The sequence below is a fragment of the Hermetia illucens genome, chromosome 3 (assembly GCF_905115235.1).
Source record: "Hermetia illucens chromosome 3, iHerIll2.2.curated.20191125, whole genome shotgun sequence".
Taxonomy (NCBI): Eukaryota; Metazoa; Arthropoda; class Insecta; order Diptera; family Stratiomyidae; genus Hermetia; species Hermetia illucens.
Genome location: NC_051851.1, coordinates 130,719,095 through 130,746,070, shown reverse-complemented (window position 1 = coordinate 130,746,070; position 26,976 = coordinate 130,719,095). Strand labels below are relative to the sequence as shown.

At 42.0% G+C, this 26,976-nt stretch overlaps 2 protein-coding genes across 2 annotated transcripts in view; both read right to left on the bottom strand.

The window, feature by feature from the left end:
* Positions 1-3,772: 3,772 nt before the first annotated feature.
* Positions 3,773-11,250, bottom strand: LOC119651051 (gustatory and odorant receptor 22-like). Its single transcript, XM_038054377.1, has 4 exons — positions 10,469-11,250; positions 4,638-4,780; positions 4,129-4,487; positions 3,773-4,059 (listed from the first exon to the last, which is right to left on the bottom strand). The coding sequence occupies exons 1-4, from the start codon at positions 11,191-11,193 to the stop codon at positions 3,940-3,942; spliced, it is 1,347 nt and encodes a 448-aa protein (XP_037910305.1). The 5' UTR covers positions 11,194-11,250; the 3' UTR covers positions 3,773-3,939.
* LOC119651052 (inositol-trisphosphate 3-kinase homolog) overlaps positions 4,677-26,976 on the bottom strand; it is a 104,892-nt gene continuing 82,592 nt past the window's right edge. The window contains exon 5 of the transcript XR_005249406.1: positions 4,677-4,780. The gene's annotated coding sequence lies outside the window, so the exon portion shown is untranslated. The remainder of the gene's footprint in view (positions 4,781-26,976) is intronic.

The window sequence follows — 26,976 nt, the reverse complement described above, 5'->3', positions numbered from 1 at the left end:
CTATCATTTGAACACTTCAAAGCACATGGTATGAATGGAATCTATCGAGCGATGTAGCGGGTAGATAGCATTTAAGGGGGTCATCCCGTGTGTCGGACCTGAGGAATCGATTTTAAGGTTATATATAGTGTAGAAAAGATATAGTGTAGAATATATGGCCAAAGTGATTTTTTGATATTCGAAGTCGTTCGGAAATTACAGTGTTAAACAGATAAAATGGCACATGCCAGGTTTATGTCGATCGCGGTAATAAAGTACGTATTTATCGGTCCAAATGAGGTTCGAATGACTTCGCTAAAATCATAAGAATTGAAGCCAAGGCCTTATATGTGTTTCTTCAAAAAATCTGTTGTTTATGGACTAGGTATAGCAAATTAACGTTCAGTTAAGATTTTATTGTTGAAAATCGCATTGTACTTTGTAAATGCGCTTTTGTCGAAACTGCATGTTGAAAATCTGCTGACACCATAGCCCAAAATCTATCCAACGAAATTCTTTGAAATTTCACGACATTCACGAAATTATTTAGAACATATTTCTACGGTCCGTAAACTAGGATAATTGCGATTTATTCAGTAGTTTTTTTTAATCAATAAAGAATCCTTAAAAAAAATCAAAATTCACAAAAAAAAAATTTCAAAAGGCCCAACAAATTTAGCTTTCAATATGTTCTAATAATTGTAGTTTGCGGGCAGTGGTTAAGTCTGTACGTTAAAATGCGGTTTACATTTTTTCTTTAAGATGAGCACAGCGCCCTATAGCGTGGCAGCGGAAAAAACGCCTTTTTTGGAGATGGGTGTTTAAGTTGCTCTGCATTTTAGTAACAAACGATGTTATCATTCTGCAAGATATTAATACATATATGGTGAAAAATTCGCATTTGTACCTTATCCAGTTCTCCACAAAAAATTTCTAAAAAAAGTAAAAAAAGAAGACCTTCACAAGGGATGACCTTCTTAAGCAACCTCTAAGGAATATTTTTCGAGGATGTCTTGATCTAGGTTACGTGCCTGCCTTTTTGTAGAAGGTTAAGGTTGTTTTCATACCCTAAGCCTGGAAAGATAACTATTCAAATATAAAGAACTTAAGATAATTTCCGCTGAAATGGCTGGAGAAACTGGTTTAGCGTCACATTCGCGAAAAGGCACTAAGGTCGCACGCACAAAATGAAAACCAACATGTTTACCAACGTGGAAAGTCCTGTGAGTCTGCTCTGTAAAATCTGCCAATACATGCCCAAGCTTATGCAGACGACGTGCCTGTGCTAGCTGTTGGTCGGAGCGGTGTGTAGACATACATAACGCGCCGTTGATTTGATTGACAATTGATGTCTTAAGTATTGACTTTCAGTAAATCCAAATAAAGCCGCAATGGTATTATTTACAAAAAGGGGAAACTGAATGGACTTTGCCTTTCAGAGATGAGGGGTACAACCCTTCAACTTTCTTGGAGTTATTTTAGACAAGAAGCTTCTTTGGAACAACATGTAGAGGAAAAGATGAAACGAGCTCTCACAGCTTATGGGTTGTGTAGGCAGAACTTTGCCTTGACATGGGGATTTAGGCTTCAGGTAGAAGTGTGGACATGTGTGTGTTATGCATCCGTAGTGTGGTGGGTTAAGGTGAGATAAAAGAGGTTTCGCTGTAAACTATCCACAATGCAAAGAACTGTTTGTTTGGGAATCACCAGTACCATGAGCACGACATATGCCGAAGCTCTGAATGCATTATCTTATTTACAGCCCTTGGATTTGTTTATTCAGAGCACTGGAATGAGCACATAGACTAATTCGATTAGATCTATGGCGAAACAATGGGCGTGGGGGGCCACAGACCATTGGAAGAGTTATTGCGAGAACTGAATCCAGTTTTGGCAATGCTTTCTGATTCTCGATTTGTTTGAACTTTGTTTGTTGAGGATTCTATACGGTGGAACTACTCTGGGTACCCGGCCATGGTTTTTTTTTTTTTTTTGGGAATAGGGTAGGTGAATGCGTTTACGCACAGAGAGTTGGACTCCCGCAACAACACGCTGGCGGACTACCAACTAACACCTCCCTGTCATCAGAGAACTAGCCTGGAACCGTTTGACACATTACTTCGGGCCATGGTGGTGGAGAGGGAAATGAACACTCGGATGCTTTAGCAAAAGGGGATTTAATTTCCATCATGCCCGGACCGGGACTCCCAGCAACTGGGGTGTCAGTAGCATTGGCAGATGTTGCGGTCAAAAACTGGGAACAAGCTTCCCATAATGACAGATGGCAGTTTAATGCTGCTAAACACAACAAACTTTTCCTGCCAAAAAGTAGGAAAACTTGCAGAAGTATTGTAGACATTCTGACTGGCCATAATTCACCTGCTGGGCATACGTTCAGAACAGGATTCTCAGAACAAACTTCTCCAAGATGATACGTGTCCATTCTGTAATGAAGAAGCGGACTCCAGGGAACTTTTTCTATGTTAGTGGCCCGCTTATGGACGAATCAGATTTATGGTGCTGATATTCTGTAACTACAGCGGGTAACATCACATCCATTAACGGAAATCCTGCGATACATAAACGAATCCGGGATATTCCGGTCGATGCATATAATCGAATGCAATGGACCACTAGATTCTGAGTGCTAAGAGGCTTTGTTTCTCCCCCACCTTAAGCAAACACACGCCACATTATGAATGCATCAGACACCAGACTTTGGTTGCTTATGTTCTCCAGCAAAAGCGGGTAGCATCGCATCCACTTACATAAATCCTGCGATATATAAACGAATCTGGCATAATCTAATAGACGGTGGAATCGAGTTCAATAGGCCACTATGCTTTGAATGCTCAGAGGCTTTGCCTATCCCACGCACACACATACAGGGTAATGGGGCCACATGGTCGGTCGATTTTCACCTTGGGGGACCGTAGTTCTTCCACGCTGCGAGAGGTAGCGAGCGTAATGCGTAAGCGAAGCAAGCTACATTAGATAGCGATCGATGCCGATGTCAGCATCTCTCTTATTATGCCCACCTAGAAGACAATTCCTAAATCTACTACGAGTTGCAAAGTGGTCAATCAGTTGATATCCAAATGACTTTGCAGTAAGCTCTGTACTCGAACAATCTGGCGTCATTGACAGTGGAAGCTATTGAAATCCACAAACCTTCCACTATTATCGTTATGGTCTCCAAGATCGAGTTTCCGTTCATATCCGAGGAAAGTTTTTCAGGACATACCTGGGCATTCAGAACATTTATCACGATCAAAATGTCACCTTCAGGAAGCCTCTCCTGGTCTCCATGCAATTTCTTACAAAAATCTCCTCTGCGTTGGAGATCTTCTATGATGCGTAACACTATATTTTGCTATTTAAATATTTCTGGATTTCCGGTTCGAAATCTCACAGTATCCTGTCCGAAAGCGGCCACACGGTGATGAGAAGCGCCTAGCGATTTCCATAAGCATTTATCCGGCATCCTGATGACCATGTTATCCTCATAATAGAAACAATAATCCAACACTATTTTCAAGCTTACTTCCGCTATTCTTTCCGTAGTACAATAGCACAATACTGTAGAGTAGGAAGAGTCCTACCTTGAGTTCCACCACTTATCTTCTAGTTGAAGAAAGTAAGCATTATGGGGGTCCTCGATACCTTTATTGGGGTTTCGAAAAAACCACCCAACAACCGCCCTCCATATAACTAGACGAGAAAACGAAAGCTACCCTTGTTGATGGGTTGTACCCGTCCTAAATTTGTAGAGGATAATAAAAGTATTTACGTATTCTTGTTTATTAAAGCATCTTTAAATTTTATTGCTTAGCAGGTGCTTGTTTCTAAACTTTTAATAAGAGAGAGATTATCAAAAATTTCAATAATTAATACGGTAATTTTTTTATAGGCCAATGTTTTACAAATCGTAGTTTTTAATGAAGAAACTCGATTTATTTCTTATTGATGTTGTCTAGCCATTGTTGCATTTGCCCTCATGGCGCTTATGATGCCTTGCCGCAATAAACTCAACTTGAATTGCAGTAAAACCACTAGGTATGTGGCCATGAAGGAGATATTCTAAAAGTGGATTTAATTAGATTCCGTATACCGTGGTTTCCGTGGCTTAAGAAAGTCCATTAAACTTACCGATGTTAACAATTCTCTGTTTATGTTCGCGTATCCATCCAAATTCATATTTGGAGGATTCTTCTCAATGGCCACTAAAAACATTTCAACCTCTTTCTGTATTGGATCATCCACAGCTGTCAGGTTTACATTCAGCAATCTTGTTTGAAAATCCAACCCAACGCTTTTCGAAGCAAAGTATGCTTCGTTGCATATAATGAACAACAAGGACATACAATAAAGGACAATGACGAAGAGGCCGAACTCCTTGTAGGTAGCTCCGTGATCGATGATTTCACTTAACGCGCCGTAGGTAGCAATGATAGTAGTGAAGAAAATGACCAAGCAGTAAATACCATACATTTTTGAGTAAGCACGACCTGGAATTGAATCGAATTGTTAGGTAAGCAGAAGTCGATATTCAATATGATTAAATAATTCAACTGCTATCGTGAGTTGACACAGCTTTAATTGGCTGCTATGTGTTCAAGGTGGTATTTATGAATTGTTCAAGGAACATGAGTACATACCCAACTGCTGCATCATATGGCTAAGGTCAACCCACAAATGACGGTATTCGATTAATTTATCAGCCGTCTTGGATTCAAGTGTTTCCTGTAGACTTTTTGCAAGGGCGCGACTGGCAAATCCAAATGCGTTGCAGTTGACATACCTGAAAAACGTCCAATTTTTTAAAAATGTTTGTTATGGCTTTGAACTGCAAATAATTTTTAAGACATTTTCTACGTTAGAACAGAAACTAGGTTAGTTCTTTGCTGTAGTGTTGTTTGGAGTGGAAAGATCCTGTTTATTGAAATACTCGTATAAGTTGTTGCTAGAAAAAACCTTGAAAAATGAAAAGCTCTCCCTTAATCAGTTTACTATTTTGGACAATTTCTGACTTATCAGTAACTTGTTGGCGACAAGGATGGTCTGATGGGTGAGTGAACAATACCCCAACGAAGCGATTTTCCATTTCAAACAGAGGAGGCGACAGTCAATGCAGCAGAAGTAAAAAAAACAGGAGGAGACATTTTTGGCGGCTTTAGAAGGAATGACGACCCGAATGGAAGAGCACTAGAAAATATGAGTCAGGTATCATCATCATGATCAACGGGGCAACAACTGGAATCCTGTCTAGCCCGGTCTTAATAAGTAACTCCAGACATCCCTGCATCATACCAGCTATCGGTTACGATTTTGTACCTTAGGTAGGATAAATTTTCAATGGTCTCAAAGTTGTAGTCTCCTTTGACCAATGCGATTCGATGTTGTTCGTTCTTTCGTTTTTTTTTTGGCGCTGACGTTGCCACCGTATATTTCGTCTTGCTTCCGAAGATCTGGCGCCGCATTCTTGAAGTGGATGAAGGCAATGTGTACACCTCGGGTTATTCTTCCCATGATGTCGATATGGTCAGCGTTGGCCAGTAGTTTGATGTAGTTGCCTCTCGCATTCACCTCAGTATCACGGATCACTTTTCCCAGGGGGACGCATGATAGGGCATCCTCTTGTCTTAGACCGTTGTAGATGTTTAATGGTCTTGAGAGTGATACTGCTGCTTTTAACTGGTCTCGCAAATTGGCTAGGGTCAGCCTAGTCGGTCTAATCAATTTCGTTGGGATACGTATTCTTTCAAGGCCGTGTAAAGTTTTAATCTGGCTACGCTGTCATAGGTGGCCTTGAAGTCGATGAAAGGATGGTGCAATTGATGGCCATATTCCAACACTTTCTCCGTCGCTTGCCGCAGGAAAAAATCGGATCTGTTGCTAATTTGCCTGGCGTAAAACTTCTTCGGTATGGGCCAATGATGTTCTGAGCGTATGGGACTATCCGACCTAGCAAGATAGTGGAGAATATCTTATGGATGGCCCTCAGCAACGTGATACATTCATAATTGCTGCACAGCATGATTTATCACTTTTCATGTATGTAATAGATAATGCCAGTTTTGAGAGATTGATTCACTGTCCCCTACCTTCAGCATAAGTCTGCTTCAGACGACTTGTGGTTTTTAAGTCGAAGAATTGGACGGATTATTTTTTTTGTACTTGGTGGTGTCAGTATTTGTCCGTCGTTTTCAGTTGGCGGGACCTCCAACTCGCCGACGTTCTGGTTGTGGAGCAGTTAATCAAATTATGCAACCCTCCAATATTCCCATTCTGACCGAAATTAGATTTGCCTCTTTGTCTAGTTGTTAAAACTTCCGCGCCTGGTACGGTTGCTCCTTGTACTTTTCGAATTCTCAGAATTTTTTGTTCTTCCAGGTTTCCTTTTTCTATCTGTGAAGTCACTTCTCCGCTCGACTTCGTCATAAGTCTCTGCATCAATGATAATGCTCCGCAAGTGGTTGTGAAGATCATTTATTGATGCTTCATCACAAGGATCTCTATTCTGCCTGGATAAGAGCACTGTGTCTACGTACCTGGGACAGGCTTCGAGGGTTCGTTTAACTGCCTCCTAGAAGTATCCTTCTCCGACTCTGCAGTCCCCTCTTTAGGGACGTGAACGTTACTGGGGCTTACATTTCTAAATTTGTTTCGCCAGCCGATAATAGCAGGTTTCATTTGGTTGACTAAGAAAACTCCTCCTAGGAAATACATAGTTTATCGGATGGCCAATATAATATATGGTGAAGTGGCTGTCCTGCAGGAACCCGGCCCCTATTCAGCGCATCTCTTGTAGCGCTTTTATATTTAAAGAGAGTATCGGACAGCGGGTGTCCGGATAGCTGAGTGGCTAGAGCGCAAGACAGTGAATGAGTACCTGAGTCAAATCAGGGTAATAATCTCGGGTGAGCGCAATGCTGACCACATTGGCTCCTACAGTCTACTGTAGTGCACCGTTACGGTTGAATGAAGTGCTTTAACACACTTCAAGGCTCTGATCCAACATGGATTGTTGCGCCAACGATTATTATTATATATTATCGGACAGCTGCTGGGTAGCATGAGATCTGTGCAGGTAGCGTACGTTCCATAAGGAAAGCACAATTCGTTATTCCGTTTTCGTTGCTGGGTTCGGGATTGTAAAATCCGTTCAGTCCGAGGATCCTTTTGTCACTTCGTAACAGGTTGTTTTCCGTGTACGGTTGTTGTTGTACCCAATCCCCTTGAAGACCAGTTCCACAATTTGTCCTGGCTCTTAGGCTCTTAGGCTTTCGTTAAGAAAGAGCTCCCAGCGGTCACTACGCGAAGGTGGAGATAGAGTTTGGCAGCTACGCCTTGGGGCAAATATGAACAAATGTGACGTCGCCTAAAAGTTTGTAATGGAAAAGATTCGTGAAATGACCACGGGTCTTGTTCGAAATAATTGCAGTTATTTCACATAACACGAAGAAATCGGACGGGTTTTTCAACAAGACGTGTTTTCAATTCCCGAGGTGACAGAAGAGGAACTACGAGAGGTTTGTGGACGAATTGGAGGTGAGAAGGTTCCGGGATTGGATGGAATTTCGATAAAAATCCTGAAGCTGGCTGTTTCAATCAGGTCCACATGGTTCATAAGCACATTTGAATCGTGGATGGTGCAAAGAGTATCTTCTGCCCACTGGAAAAGGCAGAGATTAGTTCTCCTGCCGAAGCCCTAATAACCGCTTGGCGCACCCTCTTCATGTCGTCGTATCTGGAATGTCTTCAATTCAGCTGATTGGTGTTGGATTAAGAGTACCTTAGGTAAATTGGTTAGTTACCTCTCGGAGAAACTTTTTTGGTACGGTAGAGATGACGGGCCGAAAAAATATATATGGCATTCTGGCCAACCCTGCTGAGGGTGTGCAACGTATATATATAGGATAGTATTGGGTGAGTAGTGTATATCATCGCGGGAGTGATTGCCTTGAATCTTCTTGTGAATGAGGCCAGAGAAAGAAACCGAATCCGCTCGATGTGACTGTGGACTTTCATAAAGCCGCTAGGAAAGAGCTATAGAGTTAGTTATCAGACTCCATATTCTCGGGAAAAAGATGATGAGGTCCAAAACAAATTAGAGCGTGGCAAACGGAATAATAATAGAAAGAAGCTATAGAAATTGGATCAAGCCATAAGAACACAACGGACGTGTGATTTAATCATGCTAGTGTGGACCAAATCATGCAACCTGACGCAGCAGCGCCTTTTTAAGATTTTCGATTTCATTCGTAATGAAAAAATTGTATGGTACATTGTATAAATTTTATTCAACACTATTTGAGGGCATTTCAATGGGTATATTCTACAAACTTGTTGAAAAACCCAAGATGGGCGGTAAAACATTCCGTTGTTGGTTACACTTACCTTGGCGAGTGAGGAAGTCCAATAAGGAAGTTCCTCCGAGGAACTGCAGCAGAACTTTGATGCTAATTTAGTATTTGCTTCCTTATATTAATTCAAAAACACGACATGAGTATAAATTATATTGAGAACAAACCTGCCGAATAAAAATTAAGGCCTAAAGACTGCCGAAGCTAGACTCAAATTTGTTTAGGAAATGTGGGAGTCCTGAGGGCGGACTGGACCATTTGGTAGCAAATACCACCATGAGGCCACTTCGGTCACGTAGCTCCCACGCAGAGGTGAGGCAGCGTCTGATGAGTTACCTTTGACCTTGACGAAACTTCAAGTCTAATTCTGCAAGCTAAGTGCTTGCCTAATAATGACGGATCGGTGGACCACAGCCGTGGAAGTAAATTGCCTGCCAACTGGCCCACTCTGCCATGAAGTGGCTGGCGGAATTAGGAGCCCCTCAATTTTTAAACAAAATTTAGCTGTTATTTTTCTTTAGTCAACACAAAACCATGACCATAAAATGGTTTTTTGAGTTTCGCGACCAACACAGTAAATGCATGATTTATTTGATGTGATTCTTACTGGTAGATGTCGAAGAAAGACAAAAGCGCTCCTAACCATTAACGAGTCTTCTTCCTTCTTTAAATAATTTGTCTAAAAGAGTACATAAAGAGAGCTTGGTATTGTCATTAAATGTCTTTTTCAATGTTTCCTATGTTCAGAGTGGCGGGTTGTGATGGCTGATCTGTTATATTCTAGGACAGAAGTTGTTGATATTCATCTTGGCTCCAAACTAACGCAGAAGTATCATATCCACAGATAATATTGGAAATGCTGGTGCTGTCATACTTGCGGACTTTTACCATAATTGGTCCGCTGAATTAAGGCCTTCATAATAAATCCTACTTTAAAATATGAATACATCGTCTGGTCGCCGAGACTGGTATCTTAGTATTCTTTGGGCGATAAGAAATAGTTCGTGCACGAGAACGATTTTAACGGCATTTAGGGCCAGAGGCAGTTATTTTAAAATTTATAAGTTAGATTTCATGTTTAAAACGCATGATCATAAAATACACTTTTTTCTGAAATTTCCTTTTAAATGTTTGTTAAATTTACTATAAAATAATTGAACACTACCAGCTTAAGTGAGCAATAATTTAAATTATATTGCTTTAGAAATAGAGTCGGTAATATATCCACGGGCTGACCACAGTAAGGGTCTAAAATTATCTATTATATGTATAGATACACAATACACTACATTGGGTAAAGAGTGGCTTTCGCTAGATCGGCCAGGTTAAGTGTTGCTGGTATTTTGTTAGTACTTCGTTGGGGTGATCACACTGAAAAAAAATTATTTTTTCCCATTCTATTTTCCTTAATCTAGTTATTTGTGAAACAAACGGTAATATATGGAAAATTTGATGAAAATTTTGCAATTATTTTAACAGGTCGAAAAACGTGTGACATGTGGCCATGCCTTCAAAGGACATCGGTGTCAAATAAAAGGGGAAAGTTTGATATCCGAAAGTATTTTTGCTAGCTAAAAACAACTGCCGCATCTCCTTAAGCATTTAATTAATCTTCTTCTACAGGGGGGAGCTACACTCCCATGTCGGGGTGTTTCTGACTTTTCCAGGTGGTGATTTACTTTCCACCTTACCTGTGAATAGGTTGGCTGTGGGAATTGTATGACTTCCATATACTCTAAATGGGCTGTCTACTGGAGCTTTTGAATTTCTTTTCCTTCTTTCTATTGGCAAAAGGATAGTCAAGATAAGCTGTCGGGGTAAAAAGTGAAGTGAAAGTGAGAAGAAAGTAAAAATTTAAATTTTTCAAAGACGAAGTAAGTTAGAACAACTTATGTCTCCCGGAAATTTATCATTCCAAGAAACTCAGATATTTTCCAAGCACTATTATAAGTTTATTGGGTTTTAAGAAAAAGTTGAAACTTAAAAAATCTAGCTATATACAATAAAGTGATAAAACTATTTAAAAATTGAGATAAGTTCTGCTAAGCTATTGAAAACTTTTTGGTCTTGTCTTAAACAGTGGTTTAAATTTAAGCTACGCTAACCAATTTAAGAAAACTTACCATAAACTGCAGAATCCATTTAGCATTGCAATTATATGATAATACGCAAAAGTGTGCCACAGTTGGAAGTCCTCTTGAAGAAAGTATTGTGGTAAAATTACCACAACACTTATAACCCAGGAAAGGACACAGAATGACCAAGTTAGCACGAACAAATTGGGAAATACAATAGGCGTTCCGGTCACTTTTAAATACTTCCATTGATAGTTTGTCCACATATTTTTGAATATCGCCACTTGGGGGCCATTCTTCCACGAAGCCACCGGGAGTAAAAAGTGTGGCATAAGGATACTCAGAAATATGATATTGTAGATGACTTCGTCGAATCTTTTATCTGAATTGTTTATAAAATTTACTACACGATCGTATCCAACGAAAACGACTACAGCCAGTTCCACGCAGTAGATGAATACGGCCCATGCGAAAACTCCTGACCATCTGAATGTCGTTCTTTCGTGTCCCGGGATCGGTGGATTTCTCTTGATTGGCATTACCCCCATGATTTGAAACATTACCAATAAGCTTTTCGTGGTGTGGTAAAAGGAGTCATGATGGTCTAGTAGATTAGGATCGTCCATGATGGATTCCGTTCTTGCGTAGAGCCCTGTAGAGGCGATGCTCTCACGCTGCATACGCTCCAGGCGTTCCTTGTAACGCATCTCATCTTGAAGGAACCTCTTCTGATTGGGGTTTAAAATTGTCCGAATTTGCCTATCAAACACCATTCTAGCGCGTCTCCTGAGAGATATGTGCACGAGGTAATAGAATAACAACTAAGCAATCCATTGGGGGCTCACCGCCTTTTATATTACATATGGCAAAGAGAGAATAGCGTGTCGTTTTGTTTACACGAGTCCTTTTTAATATTTGAAGCGGTTCAGTCTAGGCTAAGCTGAATATCAAGAAAGTTTTTCAACACTATTGTTTGTTTTATTTCCATTTCCCGGTATATAATATGGAAATGATGGAGGTGACATCGGGTTCGATTGCAGACGAACTTGAATTATTGCAGTCACAGTATCACTTCAGTATTTATGATGTTCAATGTGCGGTCAAGGTAAAGACTTTGAATTCAAATTATTGTCATAAAATGTATGAAGTCGTAGGTAATTGGGCAGACATGACACACTATATAATCGATTAAGGTGTCAACTGACCGTAAATTGAAACACATATACATAGCTTGCTCCTTGATTTCGAGCATGATATCATTGGTACAGTTTTTTTAAGGTTGATTTTTACTAAAAGTTTAATATTCCATGATCCTTATATGAGAGTGTCATATGCACTGCTTTATGAGAATGTCAAGATGTAGAGATGGACATTTATTACTCTAGAAGGCACCTTTATTTACGACTATATAGAATACAAAACCATATCAGAATTGTATCACTGTTTGTCTTTTTTCTGCCGGAGATAAAATTCTATGTGTGGTATTTTTACTCATTAAAGCCATCCCTTCTTCTTGTCTTGCTCTCTGCGTAATCACTGGAAAGTATTACGTTCCGGGACGGGGCCGCTATAGCCTCTCTTTTTGCCCATCGATTGCATGCAATCGCTCTTTTCTCATCCTGTCCTGGCAGGCAAACAATTAAATTTTCCGGTGCTACTGTCTCTGCCAATATCTCCTTTAGACCCTTCACTCTGCAAATCTGGGATAATGAAGAAGACGTGCCCTGGGTTTTCTCGAACACCGTAATAGCTGGGGCAGTTAAGTGAACTGTTCAGTCCGGTGTGAAACTCTGTGAGATCATGCCTTATCACACCACACCTTCTCTGCGTTGACATCCTGAAGCTGCGAATCGATCTATGAGCTCAGCCCCTCTTTTCTCCATTTCTATCATTGTTGGCATCTACTTATCCTATCCTCCCTTTTTGGGGACTTTCGCATGCCGATTAGAGGTGGAATCAGGTGCAGCAAAGATACACGTTATTTCATTGGTGAATTGCTGATCGGCATCGTTACGGCTACTGCGTAGGTCGCTATGTTTAAGACAGTTCTTAAAGCCATAATATACTCTTAAGGTGATCTTCCTTTACATCACACTCATTTTGCAGTTCCAAAACTGGCGTTACGTAGAATAGCATAGAGCCCCCACACTAGTTGTGTGTAGCTCACGGGGGCATCAAGGCAGCACCAACATTCGGCATCATTCTTGCCAAGCCCATGCTTACAGTGGACACGTTCACTACTTCAAGGTATTGCCGGTTTTAAAGTGATGATGGGGCTTTCTATTCCGATGCAAGCAGTCGTTTCATGTAACCTGCATCCTTCAGGCAGTTCTTTATAGCAATGATTGCTTCGCATGAAGACAACTACATATCTGTACGACATTTACTGCTATGTAATCAGTGTAAACCTGTGGGGGTAGAATATATTGTCTCTGCAGGAATTACATAGATACATTATCTGTGTCGTACCAAAGTCTTGCCTCTGTTCGATAGCTGGATAAATGGGTACTACGATTACCGCCACAGACCTCCTTATAAGCTTTCCTTTGGCCGTCTTGACACTCCGGCACTTTGTCACGCCGATGCTTGATCTAACCGTACGGAAGCCGAATTGATTTGTCTGCAATACTTTCTAAAGCCGGAAGCAATCTATTATAAATTAAGTGCTCCAGCATTTCCCCAATACTGTCCAATAGACACAAAGGTCAGTAAGGGAATGCTTCAACAGGAGGTTTACTAGCTTTAGGCGATAACGCATATATCAGGAAATAACCCATCCAACAAGAGTGGAAATGAAATGAATCCGGCCCCCATTTAATAACCAGATTAAGGACTTTTTTTTAGTATACTGTCAACTTCCTTTAATATCTTGCAGTCTACTGCAAATTTCTAGTGCATCTTCGGTTATTACAGCAGGTGTCACAATCACATCTAAGGATGGTCTAAACTTTTAATAATTTTCAGTGGGAGATCAGGATATTTGATGTTCTACGCTGTCTGACTTTTGAATCTTCCCATTATAATCCTATAAACACTTCCCCATGAATTTATATCCGCCTGTGTAAGAAGTTATTTGAAGCAGTCTTCCTTGCAGGTAGGCTGCTCTAGTTCCTTCTCTAGGTTCGGTAACAAACCGATCAAAGATCAAATAGTTCACTACACCAATAGCAGCTAGATCTGGGAAAAGTGTAACTTCTCGGATGCGAGGATGCGCTTCATGATTTGTAAGCCTCTCTCTGGGGGTGTGAACGGTATAGTGTCCTGGTCTAACCACACTTCCATAACTGATTGCTTGTCGGTTTTTTCACAGACCAACCCAATCATTCGGGCACGTACAAGTCCCAAACGCTCTTTATTCGTTAGTAAACTTTCCCATTTTTAGTTTGCACGTTAAACTTACAGACTTTCCGCGTACAAAGGCGATTTGTCCGACATATCTTTGATGTAGCCAACGTAAGACTTGAAGGAACATAGCAGTTATAGACGTATATGCTGCCTCCTGTTGTCTACATGAAACCAATGCTTGTATCACTTGAACACCATATGCCCACAAAGCCCCCATTTTTGTTAGGGTTTCTATGGGGTTCATTTATTATTGCAACGTGACCCATTTCCCCGCAACGGGTCACATGGCTCTGACTGATCACTTGTATATAGCCTGTCTGTACAAGAGAAAATTGAAGCATATTTTTAAAGAGATGTGCAGTCCAAGGCGCTGCCTCTGTCGGTAGTGGGATGGTTGCCGTCTATATGTAAGTCTCTCTATCAAACATAATCTCCTTCATAATCGCTGACATGTTCCAAGCCCTCAACTCTGCAACCACATTTAGGGTAAAAGGGAGAATCAACCTGAATAAGTGCGAATATTTTCTGTAACCGACATAGCCAGGCAGGATTTGGCTCAGGTAGTGGTTAATCTCCACTCATTATTACGGGGCATCAGAGTGTGGGTCCGGCTACTTCTCTGCGAGTCATCTCCCCGTTGCTGCCCGTTGGGGAGTTCCGTCCCCACGTACTCGAGGAGGGCGATCAGACCCGAGTCTGCAAGGAACTCATCTGAAGTGGCTCTGCCACGAAGCCTCACCGGAGGTTATCTGGTACCATGGGAACCGGGATGGGCCCCTGAGAGCATATGCTCCAGGAAAATGGAGGATGTCTTCTCGGCTCGGTTATTTGCGGTTGGCCCCCTAGTGGGAGTTTCATGGTGGTTGCGGTTATGCCTACATTGCAGGCAGAGCTCCTCGGAGCTCGAGCGTGGAGTTGCGCTGTACAACCCGGGTGCCGTACTCCTTAGTTATGAATGCTTAGCCTGCACTAAGTATAAACCAGGCCCGCTGTGCTTGCATGGCGGGGCTCTGATTGTGGTCCCAAAATCAATCCGTGTCCGAAGAGGACCGTGGGATTATGCCTTCATGGCAGGTGCTGACGTTAAACCCCCCAGGACTTTCCCCGTTGCTGCCATTTCTCCAGCGACTCCAGTTTTGCCACCTTTTGGTATTCGGTATTGTTTTCAGGCAGAATTATTCTCTTTTTCTCGTACTGACTGCGTGCCTCATTCGCAGGATATCCGCGGAGACAGTTCAAGCAATAACACATTCTAAGGGGTATTTTAGGTTTACCCTCCTCTGATTGTTTTCGTACGGTAGTGCTTCCCCCAAATGTCGCAGTGTATAGAGCGAAACACGTCGGCAAAAAAAATCAATATTAGGCAGCATCCGTGCACAGGCAGAGTCTAGGTGTCTCTTGAAATGGATATTCACGCCAATCATCACCCCCAGGTATCTGGTAACTGGCTTTCTAGTGATACTGTGGTCACCACTAATAATTGTATTTCTTTTGCTTGAGTTAGTAATCAAGACACCTCCGTCTTTTGTTCCGCGCTTTGATAACGCGATAGGAGAGTACGCAACACTGAATCCTGTAGTACCCCTGCTGGACGATGTACTGCGTAAGTAGCTTATCCATGTCGTACCAAAGTGTCCTTTCTGTGAATACATTGCAACGTCCGGCATAGCATCTATTGGAGTATATCGCATCTTGAGCCAGTCTGAAAACTACGTCAGCAGCGTCAATCGATGAAGGAGTTAGACAAAAATTGAGCAAACGCTCCAATAGGCTACTCCTATACTCCAGGATAAGGAGAAATCTATTCCAGATAACATTTTTTTCTATCTGCTACCACTCCAAATCGTGTGGTATGATGATGGCTGTCCCAATTGTTTATTGAGCTTCGGTAACAAAGCTAGGTTTTTCCTTTTCCACAGCACATGGAAAACTCCTTCTATAAACTAATCAGGTATGCTCTTAACAGCGCGCTTAAGGGGGGGGTGAGTTCTATTACCAGTGATTCTTGGACAAATCTCAACAAGCTCCTTCTCAGTTTCTGAAGATATGGTAAAGATACCTAACTTTTATATTTTTTGCATAAATGTTTACGCGGTGGAAGACTATCTCGAGAAGAAAATGCGGGTAGGTGATTTGTGGTGTTCGCCATTATTTTCTTCATAAAAACCCTGTACGCTATTCTCCAAAGGCTCTAGTCTGCCCCCGTGCAAATTTCTTCAAGGCATTATCTCGTGTGCTGGCGCGTATACCCAGATTAATTCTATCTAGAAGGTTCAGACAAACTGGCCGTTTCTTGCGGAAATCTGGTTCTCTTCTAGGTCGTGGGTAGATCTTTCTTGCTCGAAAATATGCAGCCCGCACTTTCGCGATTGCTTGGTTGTTGCAATGATTTGACCACCTATTGATGAGAATTTGGCGCTCTCATTATGGGCTTCACCATTTATATTACTTTTTTTTGAAGCCGCCCCATTGGGGTTATACCTTTCCAATAGTAAATCTATGAATGCATCCCTTTGAAACATCTTCGTAGACCAACTCTGATTTCCAGATCCCCGACAATGCACATCACCACACCTTCGATCTGAAACAGCACTGCCTATATATATTATAAATAGTGTTGACTGACAAGCCAGGCCATTCTCCTCGTCAATGTGGTACTCGCATATATCAAGTTTGCTGCTAAGCTTGGGCCTGCCCCTAAAAAATGTATACATTTCCAGTAAGGAAAATATAGTATCTGGTGCTCCTAGTTCGACTGCCCAAGTCTTGAATTCACCCGCTAGGATTTTGTGGTTTTGACTACTACCCAGCATTTACTCGTATTGCATCATCTTCACCCTTGGTGGAGCATAGCTGTATATTAGAGGTGCGCAAAATGTCACTTTAGTAGGTAATGTGATATAATATCGGGTTTTGAAAAAGGGGATATTACAAAGTAATATCACATCGTACCTATGGTGCCATATCATTAACCAACCATCATTAAGTGTCAAATATTACTTCCCACAACAATAATTAGCCCTGCATTTATTACATTTACCATGTCAAGTATATGACGACGTCAAATGGGTACCAGAAGGACCTTTCATGCAAGAGAAAAAAAAATTCCGCTGAGGGATATAAGATAATAAATAGTACAATATTTTCACATGCAAAGCACAGGGAATCATAATTTTTGTGACCGAGCATTACTTGAATTAGAATTTATGTTAGTTTGCCTATCACAAACAAAATCGAAAACACATTTTCACATCAAAACAAGCTGAGAGAACAGATTCCCAACTAATAGCCTGTATCAGCACTCGGTAGTTGCCTCGGCCGTTTGTACTTGGAAATATAACGTAGACCAACGTCATACGCAGATCAACCAGCAACTGACATTCATTCCAATCCGTAACATTATAAATCAGTTACTTAAAGCCAAGAATCAGCCTCCGCGTAGTCACCTGCACCCGAAATCGTTTTCTAACATAGCTTAGAGCCAGTCCGAAATCAGCCGAAAGCAAGCCCAAAGCCAACCCGATACTCAACGTCGGCATCGACAACTGCTGCATCTTATACTATGAGGAGCGTTAGGTGATGCTATATTAAAACGTCACTTTTGTAACATAATACGGTAATGCGATAATATTAGGTGATGTTATGTTACAACAGCACTTTTGTAGTGCGGTAGTGCGGTGATGCTTGGTGATGTGGTTATGTTAGGTGATGCTGTAATGCTCTTCTCACAGACGGTATGTGTGAGTAGGTCCTGTTCTGCTTCGTAATGGTTCAGATTGATTTGTATCGAACTCATTTCTTTATTGCATCCAAGAGACTCCTAAATACGTAGGATCTGCTCTTACCTGCCGAGAGCAGACGACCTTTTGTCTCTTGCATAACAAAATTCAGGTTTACTCTTGCACTTGTTCAATATACGACCTCCTCCCCATATTTTCTACACCTCTTTAACCTGTTATTTTGCCGCTGTGTAGCCAAATTCAACGCATCTAAAACAGCGCTTGAGGTACGCACGCTTTCTGAATCGGCAAACGATCCATCTTATTGGTACTTTATCAGCCGTCAACAGTTTAAATGCTGCTTTAGTCGGTAAGCTGATAGTTGCCATTTGCATGACTCCATACGCCTTCTTGAGTCCTCTGTTTGTGGACTCTTGCAAACGGACTGGTTCGATCTGTTTTTCTAGGGCTAGGCGCGGAAACCACCCTTGGTTGCAACTTCATCAATGACTTTGCTTCGTAGCACAATTAGATTCTATTTGGCTAGCATTTGTGCCTCTTCTCCTAAGGACTCCACCTTGCTGGGGATATTTCCAGCCATCTTCCACGGCCACCCGTGGATGAAAATTGGCTATGGGAATAATACCCAAGTGTCCGGATAGCTGAGTGGTTAGAGGACAAGGCTGTCGTACGGAAGGTCGCGCTTCAAATCTCCCTGGCGGCAGTGGCATTTGTATCTTGATTTGACATCGGATACCAGTGGACTCAGCTGTGAATGAGTACCTGAGTCAAATCAGGGTAATAATCTCGGGCGAGCGTAATGCTGACCACATTGCCTCCTACAGTGTTCTGTAGTGTACCGTTATGGTCTTGAATGAAGTGCTCTAACACACTTCAAGGCCCTGATCCAATGTGGATTGTTGTGCCAACAATTATTATTATTATTATTAAGAATACCCAAAAATCAAACCAAATATACAGGACGAGAAAGGGGTTTTTTAACGGTGCAGTATCGGCGTTTTTTGGGAGTGGGAAAGAGGGAAGCAGTGCCTCAGTAGTGGAAAACTTGGCTACTTTGGTATCTAATGTTACAAGAGAGTGAAGTGGAGTGAAAATGAGATCTACACCGGATCCTTTTCGCAGAAGCTCAAAATTTAGGAGGTCACTAGTAAGGGCAACATTGCCCCTAGGTAGCTGAGATTCGTCGCCTGACTCGGAAAGGAATTGCCGGTGTGGAAAAAGACAAGCGTGGAAGGCAGCAAACTACAGCAGCATTTGTTTGACTGGGGGAACCTATAAATGAACTCTGTGAGTTCCCCAAGGAGAGGCAAAATATCCACCAAAATATCAGGGCTCTGATACGTGGCATTAAGTTGTCCTATATTATGATATCATTTGGCAAAGTCACGCGGGGGATGCCGGTGACACCTCCTGGCAGTGTGAGTCGCATCAAGCGTACGTAGAAGAGGGATCTAATGCTGTAGCTAAACATATCCAGTGGGAAGATAGCGGATAGTTTTCGTGGCCAGGTAGAAAATGTAACCAAGATGAAGTGAAAGTTAGAAAGGAACAAATAGTTATCGAGCGTAAAGACCCAGACGAAGTCACATCACAAGAGGATATCTGTGCTGTGCTAAGGAAACCATTCAACTTTAGCGCAATATAAGAAAGCGGAATAAAGAAAATGAAGAAGGCTTATGGAGGCACACACACCGTGACGTTGATATGTGAAATTAAGGTAGTGCTATGTAAGTGAAACACTCATCGGGAAACACAACAATATGGGCATGTGGACGGCAAGACCTTAGATTGGGGAAGTCGAGTGACGAACACCAATGGCCAAATCCTGCTTCAGACGTTCGCGTAGCTGGACATCCTACTAACCAATGCTGGATGCGTACCACTTTCCGAGGCAGAGGGCTACGCTCAATCGTCGATCTGACTTACCTCAGTGTTTCGTTGGCGAGAGGGATGGTCGGGCGGCCATCTTTTTCGACATCAAAAACGGAAGAGGCAAAGGTCGCGTAAATAAGAGAAGTGGAAAAACCAGAAGAGCTGGGAGATTTCATGGAAGAAACTTTCATTGCGGCATTAGAAGGAGATCATGACCGGACGGCGACGGCGCTGGAAAAGTCAGTCAGCTACAATGTCGCGGCGGAAGTTCCACCACAGTAGTAAATCAAACTACTGGTGGAAACAAGAAATCGAGCTGTTGAGAGCTTCCTGCCTGTGAGCGAGGAGGCTTTACCAAAGGACAAGAGGGAAGTCAGAACATCGACAGTCGGGGAAAGAATACCACTACCTTCGAAGTAGCCTTAAGAGGGCTACACGGAAAAATAAGTGGGATTGCTATAAATAATTCAGACAAATACGAACTCGTGGGGTGCTGCTTAAAAGGTTGTAATGAACGAGATTCCAGGGCAAAATCACCCCAAATGACGTGTCTGCGACTTTTGTTCAAAATAATCGAAATTCTTTTCCCCAAACTGGAAGAAAATGAACCTCATCCTGCAACAGGACGTCTTCACAATCCTCGGGGTGACCAAGAAGGAACTACGAGGGATTTGTGGATGAATTGGGGACAATAAGGCTCCGGGATTGGTTGGGATTCCGAACAAATCTTGCTAAAATCAGGTCCGTATGGTGGAAAAGTACATTTGAATCGTAAATGGCGGAAGGAGTATTTCCGCCCAGTGAAAAAGGTAGAGGTTGGTTCTGGTACCGAAGTTCCGAAAACCATTTGGTGCACCCTCTTCGTATCACCCTATCTGTCTTTTAGACACTATGAGCAGACTGTTAGAGAGGGTGATATCCAATAGGCTGTCTACCTCCGTCGAGCTAGCGGGTGGTCTCTCGGAGCGGCAGTATGGGTTTCGGAGCATTGGTAGCCTTCAAGTGCTGCACGGTGGTGACGCTGGATGTCAGGAATGCCTTTAACTTAGCCAACTGGGGTTGGATTAAGGGTTCCCTGGCTAAACTACCTAGCTCGGATGATCAAGAATTACCTGCTGTGGGACATAATGTATACCGGAGTGCTTGACCTTTGCGTGCCAAAAGAGGCAACACTGATTGGTTTTACAGACGACCTGGCGATGGTAGTAGTTGCGTAACACCCCCAGGACGTGGAACTGTATGGAAGTGAAACCATTCATGCCATCAAAGCATGGCTCCATGTGGTGAAACTGGACCTGGCGGGTGAAATCTTTCCTGTTATATGCGGTTCCTGTCTGGGCGTGCATGCTGGAATACACAGTGAACCAGGGAAGGGTAAGTTCGGGATACCGGCCAATCGCTCTGAAGGTGTGCAATGCATATAGGACAGTATCCGGTGACAGTGTGTGCCATCGCGATGATGATTCCTTTGGATCTTCTAGAGAATGAAGCATACTGTCTTCACCGGAGAAGGAAAGCGAATCCGGCTGTAGTGACTGCGGCTTCCGGAAAACCACTAGGAAGGAGCTACTCAGGAGATGACAGCAACGGTGGGATAATTCCGAGAAAGGCCGCTGGACTCATGTCGTTTTTTGTGAGTTTAGTCGAGTAGAACCATGGAGAGTCGAATTACTACCTAATACAGTTCCTTATGGCACACGCCTGATACAGGAAATACTTACATCGTCTCGGATTGAATGAGTGTCAACACTGTCCCGAATGAGCCGCTACACCGGAGGACTCAGAGCATGTTATGTTCCAGTATCCGAGATCCGCGATTGAAAGAGGGAGGTTAAACGACGCCCTCGGCACATTTATCGAACCCCACAATTTCGTGGAGGAGATGGTGAAATTAGAAGGAGTAACTGCGATACAGGAAAAGCTGCAGAAACTGGATTGGGCCCGGAAAGCGCGACGGACGCGCGACTAGTTGTGCTAGTGTAAACCAAAGCCTTCCTCGCGAAGTAATACTTCATAGTAGTCCCGCGGGGATATGGCCGGAGAAGTGGGGGTAGTTTTAATAGGTAAGAATCGCAGCGGCGTTTTTTAACATTTCCACCTCCAACTATAGAAAAAAACTAACTACTAAGGAAACATAAAACCTTTTAAAGCTGAAGCGTGCAGCTGGCTGTTTTGTTTTCTGGCAATTTGGCAAATTTTCCAAATATTCCTTTAGTATGTGAAATTTAACATTCAACACTTATTAAAGAGTCTCAAAAAATGTTATTAACCGAAGCAACAATCATAAATTACTTTGCATTTCAAGCGAATTTCTGGTTTTGATCTCCGGAAAATACAAACAGTCTCTGCATATTAATGATAATATCCAGGTGTGAAAAATTTAATTGAAAACAATTCTGTGGAAAACATTTCTAAGAAGAAAAGTGGAAGTAGTTTGTCCAGCTGTTTTCCTACTAACAGTCGAAAAATATTTATCCTAAAATCTGAAGCAAGAATTCAGTGAACATAACCCCCAACCCTTTTCTCCATAAGGATCAATATGGACAGGATAAACAATTTATTCATCAGCAAACAAAGCCCAAATTGATTTTCGTGGAACTACATACGTAAGTGCAATCGTTAATCTACTGTGTCCTCTGCATCTGTAATCAACAAATTACAAACTATAATATCTTATCTTTTAATTTATGCGTGTAGAGGCTTTGGTTCAATGTAAGGTCGTAGTATGGCACGCGTAGTAAGCTTCGAAAGTAGATAATTCAGTGATAAACTTCAGGTAAATCGGTTAAAATTTATAATTTTGTTTTTATATGCATTATCTTGTGGTCGACCCACTTCTGGGTTGGTCGATTTTGACTTTGCCTTTCCGTTCAGATATTTATTTAAGATAGGCCAATATATCTATAGCAGAGGTGAACATAATCTTACAATTGAAATATGTATAGTAGATAATATGAAGTGGGAATATTTATTTACATCTTTTAGCATCTTCTTAATACTCTACGCAAAATAAAGCTATATTTCGTGGTAAGAGTTTCTGAATCAGAAGAAGCAAAAATATTTTGTTGGGGTTTGGAAAACAATTGGTACATGCAGCAAGGGAAATGATTTCATATTAAGTTTAAAACAACACTTCCCATCCATGTGAAAGGAGTGTATAAATTTTATTCACACTGGATTTTAAATAAAAGGGCTCAATTAGTATTTGTGTATTCCGTTCCAATTTATTTTCAAATAGACTTGATAATCGCATGTTAATACACCTTCCTAAACGATCTAAACGCCCTTTAAAATCATCTTGAAAGTGCAAAATTCGGCATAGTAACGTAGGTAAAATACTAGAAAGTTGGAAGGAAATTCTGCTGTTTCTAACAACGTTAAATTAGGCCAAAGTTTCTCATTTCTTCCTGTACCCTAAGAATCATATATGTGGTACGTAAATATTGAGACAACATACAGAAAAGTAAATTGCTGTATTGTCCTCAGAGGCAGGAGCAAGTAAATGGCTTAACTTACGCTTAACGCTAAGGGAGGAAACAGAGCCAAAGGACCCAATGTGTAGAGCGTTTTAAGACCGGCATAGCCTCGGAATCGGGGAGTGAAAGTGGATGTCGAGCTTTGCGAGCGATACTTGAAAAATGTCCACATTACGTGCATCGCATTGGAGTAGGCAAAGCAATTCACCAGGTAATTGTAGAGTTTGAAAAGGGTACACATATCAAGGAAGATACGGCGTTCTTGCAGGGAAGGAAGATTGAGGGTGCGAAGCGTAACTAATACGGAAGGTTCTTTTTGAAAAAGAAGATCAGGGTGAATTTACGTTGTAAGTCCTGAACAGAGGTGATTGAAGGGGGAAGTTGACTAGAGAGAGTTTGGAGATGAGAATATTATGGTCACCGATTTCAAAGGCTTTGGAGAAATTGTGAATTAAAGCATTTAGCAACGATTTGAATTGCTTGGTCAGCTAACCGTTGAAGCGTCTCTCAAGCATTTTAGAGCAAGAGGAGAGAAGAGAGATGGGACGGTAGGTGGTAGGAGGAGGATAGTGTTGATAAGGGCCTTTTTATAGAATTCAAAAGTTAATTGAAGAAGGGTTGAGGTTTCGGGCATGACCCGTGTGGGATCAAAACGGTTTCCCCTTACTGAGACCAAGTGCGGCTTCGACGCTCAGCAAATATCTTTTATGCGCTATTTTATTTAACCTTCGACTTTACAGTGAAGCGCATTGCCTTAAAATGGTCAAGATCGGCGGCATTCTTTGAAACTTCTCCCGCAATGCATGTTCTAGGCGGATGTTATTAAGGACCTCTGTGGTGAACCAAGTTGGGTAAAAATGGTTAGCACAGGGGACCTAGAAACAAGATAAAATAAATGGATTGGGGTTAGGCGGGGAGACACATAGGGTAACTCGATCATATGGTGAGCCAGAGGGGGAAAAAGCTAGTTCGGCGCGGAGTCGATCTTTAATTGCAATTAGGACTCCACCACTAGTGGAGTTACACGACGCAGCGGGGTCCCTGTAGCAGCAGAAAATGAAATACCCTTCAGGGTGCTCCGAGTTCAGTGTATTGCCATCAAGCTAGGTTTCAGAAATACAAATTACATGATGTTGCTGAGCCAGCGCGGGTAGATTGAAGGCCTGTAGCTTGGTTCATAAACTCCATACATTTATATAACAGACGGATAGTGAACACAGAACTAGTTATATTGATTGGCGAGGTAGGAGGGGTGCCCTGACATTTTTTCTTTATGTACACACCAGTAAGCTGTAATGGACAATTCTTGTTTGGTTAATAATGTCTTCAACATGCGCATAGATACAGCTTGCGGTCATGTTAGAATGGAAAAACACAAAACCTTTCATACTCAAAGCTTCCAACTTCTGATTTCTCGACTTGATCTTCAATAATTTAGTTTTTAAAGACAGCAAATTTCCGGAAGTTCACCAATTCCATATCCCTAAAACCGGTCTGGGTTCCTGGCCTCCGCCGTCGCCCCATCTTAGGCTGAGCCTTCACATTGTGTCTGTAGGAATCATATATTCATTGAAAAAATGATATCATGCAGTGCCGCATCGATTTCATTGACCACCCGTGATATCATAGCCAGTGTAAAACTATACACGCTAATGGAGAATTCAGTATTCCGACTAAATTAATAAGACTGATTAGTCTGACTCTGGCAATGTGCGAGACCAGTAAAGGCAGCAGGACCAGTATGAAGACGGTTGCGATAAGCGGGTCATTTCATTCAGGTTTGCCTTCTTTTTCTACTGTAGATATTCCGGGTTGAATCATCCTCATCCCTCAGTCGATCATGTCCAGCTTGTATTGTTGGAATTCTCAATCGAATTGGAAAAAGCAGGCATTCTGGGGACATTCGAAATTGTTTTCAAGAAGCGTATAAGTGTTTCAAAAATCAATTATAGTCTGTTTTTGATAGCCAAAAGGGGTAGCCGGGACATCAGTACCTATTCGAGGCATTGCTGATTTTTAGGTAGAAACAAGAACACTATACAGATTCAATCCTCAGCAGATTCTTTGAAATTTTCTGGAGTCCGAAAAGTCTTGCACACTTTGCCCTACGACGGGAGTCGCATGTGCAAAGTTCCGCACATAAGGGCCGGTGTTAGTTGTAGCGAGTACAGGGCTGCGGGTTGCTGCGAGCACAGCTGATTATGCCTTCCTACATCCCAGTGGGAACAAAAGGCAGAGCTTCCTTAAGGATTCATTTCGGATTAATGGTAATGGATCTTAATGGAATCACTAGGAGAATGAGGTTTCAAAATTCCTCTATGAAAAGTTTGATGAAAACAACATTCTACTCAATAGATTCATGTTTGCTCTCCTAGGAAATGAGGAAGAAATAAGTAGATGCATCCAAGATCTTTCAAATGAATCCGATTCTTACTGAGATAAGAAGAAACGCACACTAGAACGACACACGACATCGACACACTGACACAACAATACCACTTACCTACCTCATCCCTACCCGAAATGGGTACACTGAGATTCGGGTGTATTCTTAAGCCCCAACTCACAGTTAGATACTAGACAGCTACCTCACTCCCTCTTGCCCCTCAAGGGGGGAAATCAGTGCGAGTACACACGATTGCAAATTGTTTTGCCCTTGAGCATGAGCGAGATGTACCGAAAACCCGATCAGCTGTGTTCGACATACCGCCCGGACTTGCCAATGTATTGGTGAGATTGGCAAGTTTTTGCTTATGTATAAGTGAATACGTGAAGCAACTTTTTGCTATATGGGTGAGCACGCCGTAGTACCAGAATAGCAAAAGCTCACCGATCTCTCTCTTACCAATACGATTTGACGAAGATTATGCCTTTTCCTTGTTTAGCGTCTCTGATGTGTACAGATAAGCTTCTGCAAGCACATTTGCAGGTGGGGTCATTTTTGTAAGGGTACTGCCTATAGTAGATCTACTGTGCCCCAACTCACAAAGGTATTTTTTTGTGTTTTTGAGACAGATAATGCTTTCTTGTCAGCCGTTAGGCGCTGTATGAAGGCTATACATAAGAGGAGCAACTGCAGCGGCAAAGAGGCCGGGGATCTCATAGTGTACCTTTCGTACAGTAGATATATCTAATAGGCAGTACCGCACTAAACGCATCGGACTTACGAATGTATTTTAGAAGCTTATCCGTGCACATCATAGGCCATCAACATCTACAGTATCTACCATAGTATATCTAATAGACAGTACCCACACTCAATGTTCTCGGACTTGCAAATGTATTAGGGAAGCTTATCTGTACAACCATAAGCTCTAACATCTAGTATAATAGTATCTACAAGTGGTTTAGTGCTTATCATGTGTACGGATAAGCTTCCCCAAAAGTCCTGTCCATTGAGTTAGGAAACTACTTATTAGATGGATTGTAGTATCTTCATTCGTAAGTCCGGCCCATTTAGTGTGGGGACTATTTCTTGGATGTACTGTGTCTTTCGGTTAGATGCGAGATAGGTAAGTGGTATCTGTATGTCAATGTTACCTACATGGTTTTCTTATGAGTGTCTCTTTATCACGTAGCTATGTGCTCGCAAACACGTGCAGCCACATCAATGCACTGCATCACATTCACGATACTAACACCAGCCGTTAAGGGCAGAATATTCCTTGGACATTTCCCGCCGCGGTCGAATGTGTGACAGACTTTCCCGCCTGCATAACATTTCAAAGAATGTGCTGACAGTTGAAACTTCAATGTATAGCCTTCTTGAGGGGTTCGCTGTCCGGTAGCCTTTTGATGATAGGTTGAATAACGGCTTGGTGTAGTTTGCCGTCCTAATATTTAACCAGTTTTCCACATGCTAGTGGCGATTTATGATTCTTAAACCGATGAATGGCATGGACTGTCTCTTATACGGTCCGTGGTCGCAGTATTAGTCCGTCGTCTTTTATTCAGTGCAATTCAACAAACTTCCCTTTTTTGTCTTGACTAGATGAGCATTTAGGTTTACATCTCGTCATCCTGTTGATTTGTTGGTAAAGATTGTGTTGCCGGTGCTCCTTGTACTTTTTAGTTCGGTTTTCTCGAGCTTCCTTTTCTATCTCCGCGCTTCTTCAATCTGCGT